The sequence below is a fragment of the Cetorhinus maximus genome, chromosome 21, assembly GCF_964194155.1.
Source record: "Cetorhinus maximus chromosome 21, sCetMax3.hap1.1, whole genome shotgun sequence".
In the NCBI taxonomy this organism is placed as follows: Eukaryota; Metazoa; Chordata; class Chondrichthyes; order Lamniformes; family Cetorhinidae; genus Cetorhinus; species Cetorhinus maximus.
Window position 1 is genome coordinate 78,852,566 of NC_135899.1, and position 16,936 is coordinate 78,869,501.

General features: G+C 40.7%; 1 protein-coding gene across 3 annotated transcripts in view; it reads right to left on the reverse strand.

The window, feature by feature from the left end:
• cep85 (centrosomal protein 85) overlaps window positions 1–16,936 on the reverse strand; it is a 60,117-nt gene that overhangs the window by 19,622 nt on the left and 23,559 nt on the right. For all 3 annotated transcript variants that reach the window (XM_078567210.1, XM_078567211.1, XM_078567212.1), the window contains 8 exons: window positions 14,872–15,021; window positions 9,248–10,059; window positions 8,427–8,557; window positions 7,678–7,795; window positions 6,698–6,883; window positions 3,720–3,872; window positions 2,517–2,671; window positions 1,541–1,658 (listed from right to left, as the gene is read on the reverse strand). In XM_078567210.1, the coding sequence (XP_078423336.1) occupies window positions 1,541–1,658; window positions 2,517–2,671; window positions 3,720–3,872; window positions 6,698–6,883; window positions 7,678–7,795; window positions 8,427–8,557; window positions 9,248–10,059; window positions 14,872–15,021 (1,823 nt within the window). The remainder of the gene's footprint in view (window positions 1–1,540; window positions 1,659–2,516; window positions 2,672–3,719; window positions 3,873–6,697; window positions 6,884–7,677; window positions 7,796–8,426; window positions 8,558–9,247; window positions 10,060–14,871; window positions 15,022–16,936) is intronic.

Below are 16,936 nucleotides of genomic sequence, written 5' to 3' on the forward strand. Positions count from 1 at the left end.
TGAAACTAAGGAGGCTGAGGGGAGATGTATAAAATTGAGGGGCCTAGATAGAGTGGACAGGAATGACCTATTTTCCTTTGCAGACGGGTGAATAACCTGGAGGCATCGTTTAAAGCAACAGGCAGAAAGATTAGCAGGGGTGGGGGGGTGGTGGGGAGAATCTTTTTTCACCTAGGATGTGATGGAGTCTGGAACACTGCCTGAAAGGGAGGAAGAAACCCTTATCACATTTTTAAAATACTTGGATATGCATTTGAACTGCTGTAGCCAATGGGCTATAGGCAGAGTTAGAAAGTGGGATTAGGCCAAACAGCTATTTTTCAGTTGGCACCGACACAATGGGCTGAATAGCCTCCTTCTGTGCCATAAATTTTCTAAGTTTCTAATGGCAATGATTGTAGATTGTGTGTACACATCCTGGATCAACACAGAATAAAGGATCAATATGAAAGGCCATAAAAGAGCTCCTGAAATTTCAAATACAAGTTCCAAAATTAATATTTTCCAGAAGGGAAAAATCAAAGACCTCTTATCTGTTGAAACTTCTGTTCCAGTTTTAAATGAAACTTGGGTTGTCTGTATATTTACACATGCACCAATCCAGTAGTAAAACACAGCAAAAAGGAGCAGATGCCAAGACTGCTCAATATTGTCAAAGGCCATCGAAGACAAATCAGTAGAAGTACACCTAGAATAGGTATGACACTTACTATTTCAACAAGTTTAGCAAAAAGATGAGAAAAGGGTAAGTAGCTCTACAAGACCAATCACCAAACCCTTTACACAGTCTCCATTAGTGCAAAGTGTTGAATATCACTGCTGACAAACCCACCATCTGGTTCATTGGAGATCTTTCACTGTAATTAGACATAAAGCAGAACACCTCTGTATTAGGCTTTCCATGATTCTGCACACAACAAAATTCTTCCCAATCGCATCATGTCCAATTATGGGACCTGTTTGTTGCCTGAGCTCTTGGTTATGACAAATATGAAACAGCAGAAAGATGAGCCTATTTTCCAGCAAGACGACTTACTGGTACAAAAAGGCAATACTTGCATCAGAAATAGTCACTGTTTATATTCCTCAATTTATGAAAAAAGAATTCTGAAAGGACCAACAAATATCCAGAAACCCACATACTAAAACAAGACTTCGATTTAGTTTGATTATAGGGAACAGCTGTTGCTGCTTGGATTATAGCTCACTGTCTTTTTGTTTTACAGAAAAGCAGTAAGAATATGATCCCTGAAACATTGATTAAAATCCAAGAGCCCCAATAAATAAAAATAGCCACAGCTTTAGTGAGTATCATGTATCTGCAGTCTTGGTAATTGGTTTCCCACAAAATGTTCTTCCTTACAGTTTCTGCAGATTTGTAGTTAGGGCAAGTAATTTGATGCACTGCAATATCCAATCACACTTGGTGCAGTGGTGCAAAATTACAGTAGTAATCCTGCAAGCAGTGAAATACAGGTTTCTGAATGATCACCCATTTGCCTTATCTATAGACATCTGTTCTGAAATGGTAAGTGCTCACCTTCATGGCTCGTTCGTAATCTCCCTTGAGGTTGTTGCTCTCACATTTCAGTTTCTCTACATCCATGATTGGTAACCTCACGCCATCCTCCAGACACTTTGCAACTTTCTCCTGCAGGCTGAAAGCAAGAGAGACAGCATTGCATGAAATCTCTGTCCAGTTTCAGGATAGCATCAACTGTGAAGGAATGAGCCAATATAAGATTTAGTCACGTGCCTCATAAATATTTATATCTTGTGCATATTGGAGTGTGCCAGTGATACTTTTTGGGTGGAGGGGGGGTCACAGTGGCATGTGGTTACCAGAGATGGACATATGCAGCAGTCTCACAGCCCTGCCTAACCCTACAGTTTTCATTACAATAATCATATGGCTATGAAGAATAACAATGAATAACTGGTTACTTCAGTCTATTTTTATAAAGTCTTTGAATTAAGTTATCGATGGCATCATTGGCTGGATCCCTCGTCATGGGAATGTGATGGAGCTCATTAATAATGAGCATCATCTGCAAATATAAATTCACTCCCCCAATTTCAGATTCACGCATAGCTCAATTCTGAACCTGTTCAAGAAAATCCCAATTACATAGAATTATTTCTCTCTCCCATCTTCCCAGGTATAGCCTCCCAACTCCGTTCTTTATTTAGCACTTCATCTGCAAAAATGGAGTCATTGTAAACGTTGGAAATGCACAGCAGGCCACTCAGCATCCAAGAGAGAGAAGTGACAGATTTAGGTTTTGAATGGGATGCCATCTAAAATGCTATCCCATTCTGTGCTTCAGCAGCTGGCCAACCTACCAGGTAATGCTAGCATTTCCTATTTTACAACACAGGAGACAGACAGAATGAGTGGAATGGTTGTCCAGTTTCACAAAGTAACTTGAATTCCAATCCCAGATTTGTTTCTGTGGATATAAATCTACAGGATCAGGCCAGAACAGTAAATGAAAGTGCCAGCCAGGTTACCTTACCCATGAACTGTGGAGACCAGCTCCATCTCTTTCTGTTTCTGCTTCTCCAGGATGCTGTCCTTTTCACGACATCGCGCTCGAGCTTCCCCTAGTTTGGCCTCCAGATCAAGCATCGTACTCTGCAGCAACTCACATCGCAGGTCCACATCCTTCAGCTACAAAACAGAATCACTGATCCAGAATACCTTAACTGGCAGAAGGACACAGCATTCTATTCAAAGTGCATGCATCAGCTCTTGTCTTGGACATGGACATCCACCAGCTCTCAACCCAGGTAGTTCCCTCTCTAGCCAATAGATGCCACTGCCCTAACACTGCTCCTGCAGCACACATCAGGAGCCTTCCTTTGCCACACAGGATGCTGCATTTACCCATTGTGTAAACAAAGGAAGCTTCTGAGGGAAAATCTTGCAAAGCACAAAGCTAGGCAGTGAAAACAAACATTTGTTCCCACCAGTTGGCAAAGGAATGCATTGCAAAAAAAGTTAGTCTGGTTAGCAACCGGATTTACAGCACCAAGGCATTTGACATAAGCCTATGGTGGCTCTGGGCCTCCATCACCCAGCTCTCTTCTCAAATCTTTATCTTCCCCTGTTTCATATACACAATCATACCATAACATCCCATTACAAATGAAAGATACTGAATAGGAATTAAGGCCGATGGAAACATGCAAAGAGCAGGGAATCACCCACATCAGTTATTAATGTGGGAGCTTTACCCTAAACTCAAAAAGTCATACTGTGCTGTGGTTATTGGGTTCATTGTAAAGTAAAGCAATCACTAATGCAAACTGAATCCAGACAAACCAGAGAACATAGCTCCTAAAAACTTTAACAGAAGCTAAAGCTTTGAAGTCTAATCTCACCACGTGGTGGGAAACTGTTTTCCTTGTCCTCAGAAACAGGCACAGAATTAGGAGAGATCTCTTGGTGGTGCTGGTTAACATGCTGGCCAGGACAGCTGGAGATCTCCCTGCGCCTCTTTCAATGATGTCACATGATTGTTTCAGCTAAGACAGATGGGGCTTAGTCCAACATCTTAGCCATTATGCCAGTTACAGAAGTGTATTTAGTTGCGGTGGAAAATTTGAAAGCCTCACCCCTTTGATGTGTATTGAGAGTTTTTGTGAGCAGCCTGCAACAATAATACTATTACCCAGAGAACGATATCACTTCACTGACATCCCAAGGTCAGTCTTACCTGTCTACTCTGCTTCTGATAGTCATCCAGGGTGGGCAGATCTGCCAGGTACCGCTCTAGAGTTTCAATGCGTTGTTGCTTCTCTCTGTTCTGTTCTGCCTCCTTCTGACACTTTCGTTTCAGGTTGTTGATGTGTTTGTCACGGCCTCGGACCTGAGCAACAAGCCAGAATAGCAGTGTGAATACAGACAGCTCCAACAGGGGTCTACTGACAGCAATCAGGAGGGGGAAACTTGGGCTGATGCTCTCTTCCCTAACCTAAAAGTGCTAAGACCATTTACGAACACACCTACTGCTGCCCCAGCTAACTCTGCGGACCAAAGATCTAATTAGTCTATGTGGCAGCACTTTATAAATTAATCCATTAACTTTGAATAATGTTTTGCTTGTAAAAGAAATTAGCCAAGCCCATTTAAATGGTTAAGCATTGAAAGAATAAAACATTGAGAATAAAAGCTGAAAATAAACTCTTTTTCTAGCTTTTCCAATGATAGCAGAAATCAAACTCATTCTCCAAAAGGCTATGGATACTGGGGACGAAAACAACTGGAGTTTTCACGATGGAGCTAGATAAGATTTTTTGTTAGGCAAGGGGTTTATGGGATATGAAGCTAAAGTACAGATTATTCACCACCCAAATGAATTGCAGCAGAAATTAGAGGGGCTAAATCACCTCTTCAAGTACTCCAGGTGGGGTCTAACCAGGGCTTTGTATAGCTGAATCATGACTTTGACCCCCTTGTATTCTAATCAAGATATAAAGGCCTGTATTCCATTCACTTTTTTGATTACTTTCCATACCTATCCTTGACATTTTAATGATCTGTGTATCTGGACCCCAAGGCATTTTGGGCTGCCATCATTCCTAGTCTTCACCAAATTAGAAAGTTCTATCCTTTTTCCATCCAAAGTGGATAATCTCACATTTGCCACACATTTTTCCATTCACTTAATCCATTGTAATTTTACCCTTCCACCTATATTATTTAAAAGTTGACTATCTTTCTGCCATTGGCAGATGTGGATATGTAGCTTTCCATCTCATCACCCAAGATGTTAACAAACACTGAATAGTTGAGGCTCCAACACATTTGCAGGATACAATTGTCACATCCTGCCAATTAAAGTATCTGCCCATTATCTCTACTCTGTCTCCTGCCACTTAGCTAATTTCTTAACCAGGTCAATAAGCTGCTTTTAATACCATGAGCTTTCCACTTTAACTAACAGCCTCTTATGAGTCATTTTATAAAATGCCTGCTGAAAGTCCATAAAGATAACATCCATTGACATTCCCCTGTTCCCTCCTTCAAAGCCATCTCTTCAAAAAAATTAAATTTGGTCTGTCAGGCATGTACCCTTTACAAATCTATGCTGGCTCTCTAACTGAAAATTTTCAAGGTGTTCAGGAGTCCTATCTTTAATTATAGACTCTAACAACTTCCCAACAATAGATATTAGACTAATGATCTATGATTCCCTGGTTTACCCCCACAGCTTTCTTAAATAGCACAAGTGACACGCATAATTTTTCAATCGAAAGGAAATAATTGCAATACTGAATGGGCCAAAAGTTTCCCATAATGAAACTGCATCATGTTTTATTTTTAAAGAACTGTTGTGCTGCATTGTAATGTGTATGTGTAATGGATAATCCATGGATTGACCAAACTAAAGCAATACTTTCCTCTTTAGTTCCGAAGAGTCATACGGACTTGAAACGTTAACTCGGTCTTCCTTTCCACAGATGCTGTCAGACCTGCTGAGTTTTTCCAGCTATTTTTGTTTCAGATTTCCAGCATCTGCAGTATTTTGCTTTTATCTAAAGCAATACTTGCCTGATGAGTGCAGCTCCAACAACACAAAAAGCTCAACAACATCCAGGATAAAGTAGCCCACTTCATTGGCACCCAACACCTTAAAAATTCACTCCCTCCATCAATGCCACATAGTGGCAGAAGTGTGTACCATTTACAAAATGCACTGCAAAAACTTGCCCAGGCTCCTTTGACAGTATCTTCCAAACCAGGAACCAGGGGAGGTGGTGGCATAGTGGTAATGCTCTGGTCACCCAGATTCAAATCCCACCACGGCAGATGTCAATGTCAATAAAAAGTAGCTGGAATTAAAAGTCTAATGATGACCATGAAACCACAGTCAATTGTCCTTTAGGGAAGGAAATGTGCCATCTTTACCTGGTCTGGCCTACATGTGACTGCAGACCCACAGCAATATGGTTAACTCTTAAATGTATGCTGAAATAGCCTAACAAGCCACTCAGTTCTCAAGGGCAATTAGGGATGGGCAATAAATGCTGGCCTAGCCAGCGACGCCCCCATCCCATGAACAAATAATAAAAAAGTGCACAGGTGCATGGGAGCATCACCACCTGCAAGCTCCCCAAGTCACATACCATCCTGGCATGGAACTATAATCGCTGTTCCTCACTCTCACTAGGTCAAAACCCTGGAACCCTCCCTCCTTAACAGCACTGTGGATGTATCTGCACCACATGGACTGCAGACATTAAAGAAGCTGACTCACCATCACATTCTCAAGAACAATTAGAAATTGGCAATAATTGCTGACCTTGATAGCAATGCCCACATTCTGTGAACAAATAAAAAAATGTGAAGTTTCTGCCTCGAGAGCATCAGGATTGATGTTGCAAGTGTATGCTGCCATTCAGTGGCAGAATACGGTACTGCACATGATTGGTAATCCAGGAGGGTCTTCACAAAAGCTTTATGGGTCACTTAAAACTTAAATCAAGATTCCTGCGAAATATGGATATAGCCCCTTATGTGGTCTTGGTGTTTCAATGAGGATTTATCCATCTTGGAGGGTTTTGCACACTGCCAGACCCACAATGAAAGTAAAACGGAAGCAAGAAGTCCAACATTGCGGATGGACTACCCAGGCTCACTCACCACCACAGGCCATACCAAGTTCCCCTGTACTACACATTGAACACTTGCCTTTTCTTCCATTCTCTTCATATCATCCATGTGCTTCTGTGTATTTTCTTTGAGACTTTCATTCAGTCGACGAACCTCTACTTCCGTCGCTGATAGCTTTTTCTCCATCTCCAATTTTTCATTATTCAATGTTTCTGTCCGTTCTGCATACTGGGACCGCAGGAAAGCATTTTCCCGTAGAGATTCCTGTAAATCATGGAAACAGATCAATTTGTTTTCTTGGACACACTAGGATCCCACTTTTATCTGCATTTCATTATTTTTGCAAATGGAAAGTACATTAATCTCCAAGTTTTGTTGGGAGCATGCGGATCCAGAAAGTCAATGATGACTTCAGTAAAAAAATTCAGTGTTGCTATTCATTTGCCATTGGCAACTCTTCGTATTATAAAGATCTCATTGTCTCTTCTTCGCCCACCATCCCAGGACCCCACCCCTCCATTTCTGGAGCTATGTTATGTGCATACATAGACTGAAAGAATAAGACTTTTGGCAAAGATGTAATGTGTTATGAGAGAAATCACATCAGAAACAGACAAGTTGCATTTATAAAATGATATATATTGCAGAAATATATAAGTACAGGCAAAATGTGCTGAATGGCCTCTTTGTACTGTCAAATTATATACAAGTATACAAATTATATACATTAATATTGGCTGTCAAAACTTTGTCTCTTCTTTAAACACTAGCTACACTCAATGTTCCTCTGAACTTCTCTTTGTTCCTCCTAAGCTCCAAACAGTTGGCTTACACACTGTCATTCCTGTGCTGAATTCAAGATTTATCACACAAACTCTGCCTCCAAGTCATTCATTGCCAGGAAATCCTTACCTTCTTCAGTTTCCCTTCCCCCTACAAAACCCAAACCTATCACCTTACCACCACTTTGTTATGTACTACTTCTACTCTTTCACATTGGTGGTGGTCTGTGATGGACTTCAGCTCTTGACCTAGGTTTCACATTTGAGCAGCAGTACCTGCAGTCGGAGTATGCAAACATCGCTAAGTGGAACTGGATGGCCCAGCAGGGCACTATGCATCTGTAACTCGCTCTGCCTCATCTTCTGCTCCAGCTGACTGATCTGTTGTTTCTGCCTGTAATCCCAAGTAAAAGGAACAAAACATGAACAAAAACGTGATCGATATCATATGGTTAAAAATGCTCGAGTTTGTGAGCTATGTGAGCTATCCTTTCTTTAATATACAATCAATTAGTAATGTAGATATAGAAAAGGAAGACATACTGTAAGAACACAGCACGATGGGTTAGCATATATTAACCGGAGCTGATCTCCGGTCAGCCTGGTAAAGTATATCTGCTCTCTACTTGGTGCAACGATTCCAATGAAATTTGGCACCATAGATGATGCTCAAAATTCAGCACAAATCAGCGCACATCCTCAGAAGGACCACAAAGCCTGCTGGTTGTGGAAAATGAAAAGCTCACTTAGGTGCTCAAAATTTGGTGGGGGTGGGGAGCGTTCAAAGGCACATGGTTGTATCTAAATTGCTGTACTTGACTTGAAAGCACATGATAGAGCTTTTGGAAACTTTAACCTGCATCATATTGCACCTGACAAATGATTGATGGGGCACAACAAATGGAGCTTTATTCTGTTCCTACCTGTGCTGCACCTGACCAGTGAACATTTGACATCAATACAGGGTGGGAGTGTCTTTTTTCCCTCACTGACAGAATTTTTAAAAACCCAAGGATTGCACATACCTTTCAATAACCATCTCCTTCTCTTTCAACAAGCTTTCATTTGCTTTTATCAGTGGGTCCCATTTGTTCGGTTCCTGATGTGCAAAAGTGGAATAGGCCATAGGGTATTGCTGGGATCCATGGTTCAAAAACTATGGGAACAGAGGGGACAAAAAATTGTTAAACCTACTGGAAGCTCAGTGTACCTGCCATCAGCATTGCTACCAGGGTCTTCATTCATCAATAGGAAAGTCACTTCTGACCAACTGTTGCTAGATAGGCACACATCTCAAAAAGATGAAGATCTGAATGTAACTATTAGCTTAAAGGAACAAGGATGATAAGCCCCATGCATCTGGTCAACTGGGGAACCAACACCAGAAGGACTTTAATGATTCTCTGGGCAAATATAATGAATCTTATTTGCCACCCCATGCATTTGGTCAACTGGGGAACAAACACCAAAACGAATACAATGAATCTCTGGGCAAATATCATGAATCTCATTTGCCATTCATTCACCACTTCTGAAAGGAAATATCCAAACTCTCATTCAGGGAACTCATGATACCATCTAACAAATTTTGAGGTATGGTGTCAGTGGAGAACTATGACTCAGTCAAGTAGTTCTCACCTAATCTTAGATGTTGGAGTGACTGGGGTGTTTGAGAGAGATTTAGAGACCACTGTTATAGCCTCTATGCATGATAACAGTTCAGTAGTTAGAGAAAATGGTACCACACGTCTTCAGTAATGGGATTGCTGGGCCTGCTTCCTCCCATCCTTCCTTTTCCTCTCGAGGCAAAAATTATTCAATCACAAACTGAATGTAACTGCGTTACCTGCATTTGCTCTACTTGTAGCCTCAGGCTCTCCAACTGCTCCTGCTGCCATGCCGTCAGGTCACAAGATCTATCGTTACAGCGGACGTCAAACTGTTTCTCACGTGCTCGGTCCCTTAGCCACAGCGGAGCCCAAGGTGTTTGCTGGGCTTGTAAACTATGGAGCCCTTCAGGAACAGAGCCTCCACCATTAGGTCTCAAACAAGTTCTCGGTCCTAACAAGCCACTGTCGGCAGTTTTGCTCTCAGGCAAAGATTTAAAAGTCATATTGTGGTTACTGCAGTTATCCTTGCCTCCAGCACCATTGATGTTATGAGGTACCTCACCCTTGCTACATTCCTGGAACCTGTACCGAGGGTCATCACAGATAGTGTCCAAAAAAGCAGACTGATTCAAAGTTGGTTCAATGTTAGGAGTTTCAAATTTTCGTACCATCTCCAATCTCAGGTGTTCCGTATTTGGATAGGAGTAGTCAAGCATATTCAATGTAGGTCTGTAGATGTTTGTTGAATCTGCAGGCAAAGATTTAACACTAGTAGAAGATTCTTCCATTTCACTGGCCCTCGTGTCAAAGTTGGAAACTTCGATCGCATTCAACTTGGACAACGAAGACCAATGTTTTCCAGATCTTTGATCTTTTGTGTCAGAGGGACCACTTGGCTGCACAGAGACAGAACTGAAGCCTGGATCACCCACTGGATGTAGATTAGATGAAGGGTTACCAGAGGTGGAAGGCATGACATGGGCAGTGGGGATGATGGACTGTGAGCGGATGGGTTTGAAGGAGGAACACCCACTGGAGCTGCAGAAATCTATGGAAATGAAAAACACAGCTGGAAATCAATTCATTCCAAGAATAGGCACAAAAGTAGAGTTCAGTGATAAATGTTCAGTGGATTAAATGGTCCTTTGCAAATATCTATCAGAGTTTCTTTCATGTGACTAATTCCCCAAATGTTTGTATTACGCAGACAGACAAATGCTTCAATCCAGTTGATCCAAAATCATTTTTAAAAAGATTAAACTGACATTTCCACCATCCGCGCACCCGCCCCGCCCCAACCCCCCCTCCAGGTCCGATTCTGCTTAGTCCGTTAGCCCAGAGGCTTGATTTTACAATGCTTTACCTGGAGAATTCAAAATTGTTGCCAGCTATTGGTCATGGTATGGAACATGGTATTTTAGGTCAAAGTTACAGTTATGTTGAGTAGGGGAATAAACTTTTAGATCATTTGCCATTCATTCATTTTACAAACCCTCAAAAACACACTGTGGAACAGTTTTTTTAGCATTGGAAAGAAAAACTGAGGCACACCTCAAAAGCACATGGCAACAATGCACACAAAGATCGCACTTTAGAAACAGGCTGCATCCTAGCTCTGCGTTTACATTACACAAAATTATCTTTACACTGACATTAAAATTCAAGAGTATAAAGTCATTCATGTGAATTTTGTCTCAATGCAGCAAAAGCAATTAGTGTGCACTTTTTAATGTCGGTCAAATGGTTGTTAACCCATAGTCCATAAAGGGCCATAGGCATCTCTCTCCATTACAGAGAGATAATTGGTTATTTGCCTTGAGGGGTAGCACTCCACATCAAGCATGAGCTGCCACATCTGGTGTGGAGATTGAAATGGTGCTGTTGGCATAATTCTATACCATACTCTAGCCATCTAGCTAATCCCACAATCAAAAATCTGTCAAAGAGTGAGAGATAAATGATATCTGGGTGCTCCTGCCACAACACCACTATTAGGTGATCCAAATTCTCCAACTCCAGGAAGTCTCGCCCCATTAGCAGGTTCAGTCCTAATTTAAGTTCCACTTACACAATAATTGTTGCATTGGTACAAAGCTGGGGTTAAACATGAGAAACTACATTAGGTTAAAGCATGTAGGTTCCAACTAGTGAATTGCAGAATGAAGTAAATTTGAGTATTGCTGAAAAAGAGAGAGACATGTCTAAGCTTTTTGTCTTCCACTCATCAGGACACTCGCAAGAATTCCAATATAAGGGGAAGGCAACAATTTATACTGTATATGAAGAGAGTGCTGATTGGTTGTCAAGTGGTATTGCCATGAAGAATGCACCACTTAGGGCGACTGACAGTTAACTGCCAAGTATTGTTAGAAATTTTAAACCAGGTAGCTTGACTCTGATTGGTCAAGGCAATGCCCAAAGTAAATTTGTTTTTCAGGCATCCGAGATTGCTCTACACAAAAGAAACAAGAAAATGAGGCTGCACATTCAACCAGATTACCAAGGCTGTACCGGTCATTTCAAAGCTATATAATATTTTACACCCAATTAATAATATCAGTTTAACACTTTAGAAAAGCTGCAACATTAGTAATTATTGGCCCATCTCTGACAGGCTTTACTCCATCAACAAACTGATCTACCAGAGATATGAAATTAGGTATCGTACCATAACAAACATGAGCAAGCCTTCAATTATTACCCTTATGCAGCCACTGGTGGTAACATTAGTCTCAAGCAGCTATAGATATTAAACGGTCAAATATTTTTTCCAACAACGGCCATGGAAAAAACAAACTATTTTTAGACACTATCATCGACAAGAGTTTCAGATAGCTACAAAACGGATTCAATTATTTATCGGAGGCTAAGCTTCACGCATGCAATTCATTTTAAAATGAGTTGAGGCTCATGAAAGATAGAAACAAACCTGGTCTGAAATGTTGATACCCTATTTAGAATCTCACCGGATAAAAAGTTACCTTCATAAATCTTCAGAATGAAACACCTAGTCTACAATAAAATCCATATGTGTAAAACCAACTTTTCAAAATACTCTGAAACAACTAAATGCCTCAACTTTCACCTCAAACACAAGCTTTGCTCACATATTGCTAATCAACAGTATATAAGTGAAGCTAGCTATATTGGCTACTATCAAGTCGAGTGGCTGATTGGGGGGGTGGGAGGAGAAATGAGTACATCTCGTTCCATTTAGTCAGTGAGAACATTGGCAAAAAGGATTGCTGGTATAATTAGCACCACTTCTCAAGTTTCACGATTGGAAATGCAGAGCTCGTACATGGACCCACTCACTAACTCAATCAGACTTACAGATGGGATTTTGGAACAAAACATTCCTGGGGTGAAACTATGACTTTCACAAACATACAAAAACGTACACAATTTCCAAACTCATTCAAAGCCAAATTTAACAATGAAAATGTACAGTAAGTCTTTCAGCAAAGAGAGCAAGTGAGATTTTAATGTTTCAGGCCCATTATCACAACAGTGCTGTTTATATCTTGCACCTTAGAATTTTGTTCCAAGTATTCAGCAATTGCAGATTTTTTTGATTCCTAAGGTTTTGGGAGCTTCAGTACAATTTTTAAAAAAAGCAAATGTTGTTATTAAAATAGCTTCGAAATTTAGTCAGTAGGAACAGCACTAACCATCCTAACACACCTGTCCAGCATAGGATAAAGTACAAACAAGGCCACATTGTATAACCAGCACTGGTAAGAACATGGTTCAACCAAAACAAGCGTACTGCATTAAGTCCATATACGTAATTAGCACTGCGACTGCTTTTCAATTTACTGGACAAATGTATCACAAAAAGTTCAAGAGTCAGATATTACAGATCAGCTCAGAATGCCAGTCAGAATGAACACAGTACATTTCTGCGCACTAAGTTTCGTTTCTTCAAATACATTTTTCCCTATTTAGGTCCCCTTGCATCATTGATCATTCAGTAACTGAGAAGGCAGAGAGGATACTCACTCTCAAGACCTACTAATGTATATTAAAGTGGTTCAGAGCCCAGGCTGCTTCAGCCCAAATTGGAACCTCCCTGTCAACAAAGCCCCTGCCAGTAATATTGGCAAGAGTGTACCAGATGGAAAAATGATAAGACTAAGCTGGTAAATTGAGCCCCAACATTATATTAAAAAAATTGTGCAATTATAAAAATGTTATTGTCTATAGCTGGGATGCCATACAATAGTTGAAATGAGGTATGTGACACTTGCTAGAACATTTACATTTCTAAATGCCTATAGTATTTTGACATTGAAGGTATGACTTTGTCATGAAATATCTCAGTAGTCACAGCCAAGAGAGAACACACACTGGCTCCCAGAGCCAAGTAACCATTTCTTAGAGCACATTAGTGAATGTTGTGCCAACTCACCACTGCTGTCTCTACCAATTACAGGCAATGGTGTCTTCAAGCAATTTACTTTACAGAAGCCTGCTACACAACCCACCCCATAGTCATTAAAGTATTTTGAGAATAGGCCATATTATACACCAGTAATGCATACAGGTTTGAGTCTGATTTACTGTTTCAGTTAGATGCAAGGAGCTTGACAGTATTACATAATTTTACCACAGACTGATTACAGTGGACACTGTGCCTTAATCAGCCATTCCCTGTACAATTCCAAGCTTTCAGCAGCTCATCTTTCCATACCCAATAGTGACAGCTCCTGAAGATCCTCCCTCACCAATATTGGCAAAGACTAAACCAATATTCATGGGCAAGGATCTCCAGGAGCCAATCACTGAGGGAGGGGAGGTCTCCAGGAACTAGTCACTATTCGAGCATGCCAAATCAGATCATCGGGGATGGCATAATTCATTGCCCGAGTTAAGGGGGCTGTGGATCAGGTTCAGCTGTGATGCTCCACCAACAACAAAGACACTGCCTACAAGAAGGGGAAAAAGTCACGTGCATTGTATTTTCTCATCTCTATTTCCAGATTATGAAAGAAAAATGGGTGTTTATACAGTGCTTCATCTTCAAAATACATCTTAAAGCACTTGATATAAATTTCCTTTGTAAAGTTTGGTAACTGCTTGCCATTGCCAATTTGCATCATCAAGGTTCCAAAAGCAATGAAATGAATTTGTCTTATTGGTGGTGTTGGTTGAGAGAACAATGCTGGTCACAACACCAGGAATTCTCCGTTACCCGACCAACCATCCACCTGAATAGACAGACAGCAGCCCAACTTAATGTCTACCTGAAAGACAGCACTCAGAACTGCACTCAACTGTCAGCCTAAGTTATGTACTGAAATGGGGCTGAAGTCACAAACCTGCAGCTCAGACGCAACAGGCCTACCAACTGAGCCAAGTGACATAACCATTTACTCAATGTCCCAAGCTTTATCAAGTTTCAAACAATGTGCCAAAAGATATCTGCACCACATGCAAGTTTTTTTTGTTAATTTTCTCCCTTCTCTCCTCAAGGCATTACCTCCATCTAGCTGCCTGCTGATGGCTTACACAAGTGATATTGCAGTTAGCCTAAATAGTGAATGTTAGTAAACTATTTTATTAAAGAGGGGCAGCATAGCTGAGACCAATCTAGTCCTCACTCAGTATTTGTATGCTTACTGACATTATATACCCTGGCTGATTTTCTTCCCTGACTTATTCAGGGGTCACTAGTATAATCAAGATCAACCAACTAGATGCTGACTAGAAATGATCCCAAGACCTTCGTGGTTCAGTTCTGTGCTCTGCCTCAGGCTATTATTTGAAGACGACATTTGCAATGCAGCCCAATACCTCAAAGCACTTTTTGCAGGTTGCACTTTGCCACCACACCACAGCATATTTTTATTTAACTCACCGTCTGTGCTATCAGAACAAGATGTTCCCAAAGCTGTGTCCCCACTGTCAGCTGTACTGGGTCGCCTTTCCGTCCTGCGTTGAAACTTTTCCGAAAGTATTGGAGTTTGCCACTCAGTTTCACAATAGCTTCCTCTCTGTACATCAGAATCTGTGAAAAACAAAAAGGATTTATTTTAAAATATCACATACCTGCCTTATCATGATTGCATTTTGATTCCACTAACTCTGGTAGATTGCATTGCTGATCAAACTGCATGCAATGTCGGTAATGACAGTGAATTAAGTTTGTAAATATAATGGACGGAGATAGAAAGGCTTGGAACTTCGGGTAAATGCAATAGTTCCACACAAACCTACTGTGACCCTGGTGGCAAGAATTTTGGCTGCCTTGAGAGAGGATTCCCACCTGGCATGGGTTGCACAGAGGCTCAGCAGTGCAGGCAACAACAGTAGAGAGTTGTGAGCGTGGCTTACAGTCACTGCACCACAAAAACCGAAAAAGGCCGAATGCAGTTTTTTTTAAAATGAGGGAAAAAAAATCATTTTCAGTAGACAATTTTACAGAATTAAAAATGTAAACTTTTTTTAAATTTGATTAATCACTAAAAAAATGATATTTAGAAAGTCTGATGCATCATGCTAAAAAGTCATACATTTTACTTTTTGAACCCAAGCCATTTTAAACTTTTAATGAGGCAGCCCACAACATTTTAAAGTACTCATGAATTGAGAGGCAACCCCTTACACCTAAAGACACAGACATACAATTTAAGAATTAGTTAATAATTAGTGGGCAATTAGGCCAAATTTTCACTAGCTCCTTACTTGGTGTTTGAAAAAATTCTTTCGAGTTATCAACAGTTACAGATTGCAACTCTTTTGAGTACAATCACAGTTCTTGGTTTCCAGGAGTGGGACATGAACCCACAACCCTCTGATTCAAAGGCAAGGGTGCTATGAACTGAGCCACAGGTGTTTGAAATAGTGAACCCTCAGAAGTAGTATTAATTGCTCCAATGCAACTTCTGGATTAACACACTATAGTGTGTACTTAACAAATTAATCTCAATATTCAGCCAGATTTTGAGGAATAGTGCCGATTCTCCTATCCATGTTCTCCAAGCATAGCTCCCATTGGGGCAGCTGGATTGCTGAACTTGTCTACTTTGCTATTCACTTACAAAACATTCCTACTGCAAACATGGTTTACACTAACTATAATTGTTTATACAACTCACTCCACTTAAAAGCACATGAACAGAAATGAGGCAACATGGATTTGCTTTGCAGATTCTAAGTTTCTTCAAGAAGGCTAATCTTATCCCACAAAATTCTGTGCCATCTCAATACAATCCCTAACAAACAGGCCCACAGCACCAGTTGTCACCTCAAAGGCAATGACAGTTAAAGTGCCAAGTGGAAACAGTTTCACAGAAGGAAGTTCTGAGTTTGGGTTTAAGGCACCCTGCTGAGACAGATCACAGGGGAAGCTTACTTAGCATCTAAACTGGTATCAATCTCAGACTTCAAGCAAGTAACCATTTATGGAGTGCAAGTCTGGGCTATTAAACATGAAGAGCATCATTGTCAAGCTAGATTCTATCCTCACCGAACATTTAATGTGCACTTCCTGGCAAGGTCACTCAATAGCAAAGGTAGGGCATTTGGCTGATTTTACCACAATCTATTCCAGATCAAAGACAGGCTCAGACCAACTAATTCAGCATGGTACAAAGATCAAGGCAAACCAGTGGATTACATGTGCATTTAGGGATGGGCAGTAAATGCTGGCCTAGCCAGCCTCACCACATCCCAAAGAAAAACATTTTTTTTGCATGTGTACAATTTTAATTTAGCCATTCAATAAAGAGGATACCCTAAAGCAGCCTGTGTTAAAATAACGATGGATAACTTATAAATGGACTTAAACAAACAGGGTTAGAATAGAATGCAAGTTATCAAGGATTCTGTTCCATTCAACTGGACCACAAAGCCCATACAGCAATATACAACCTCAAGCAACCAAGTTGCAGTGATTTTATAAAATGCATGAAGGTATTTTT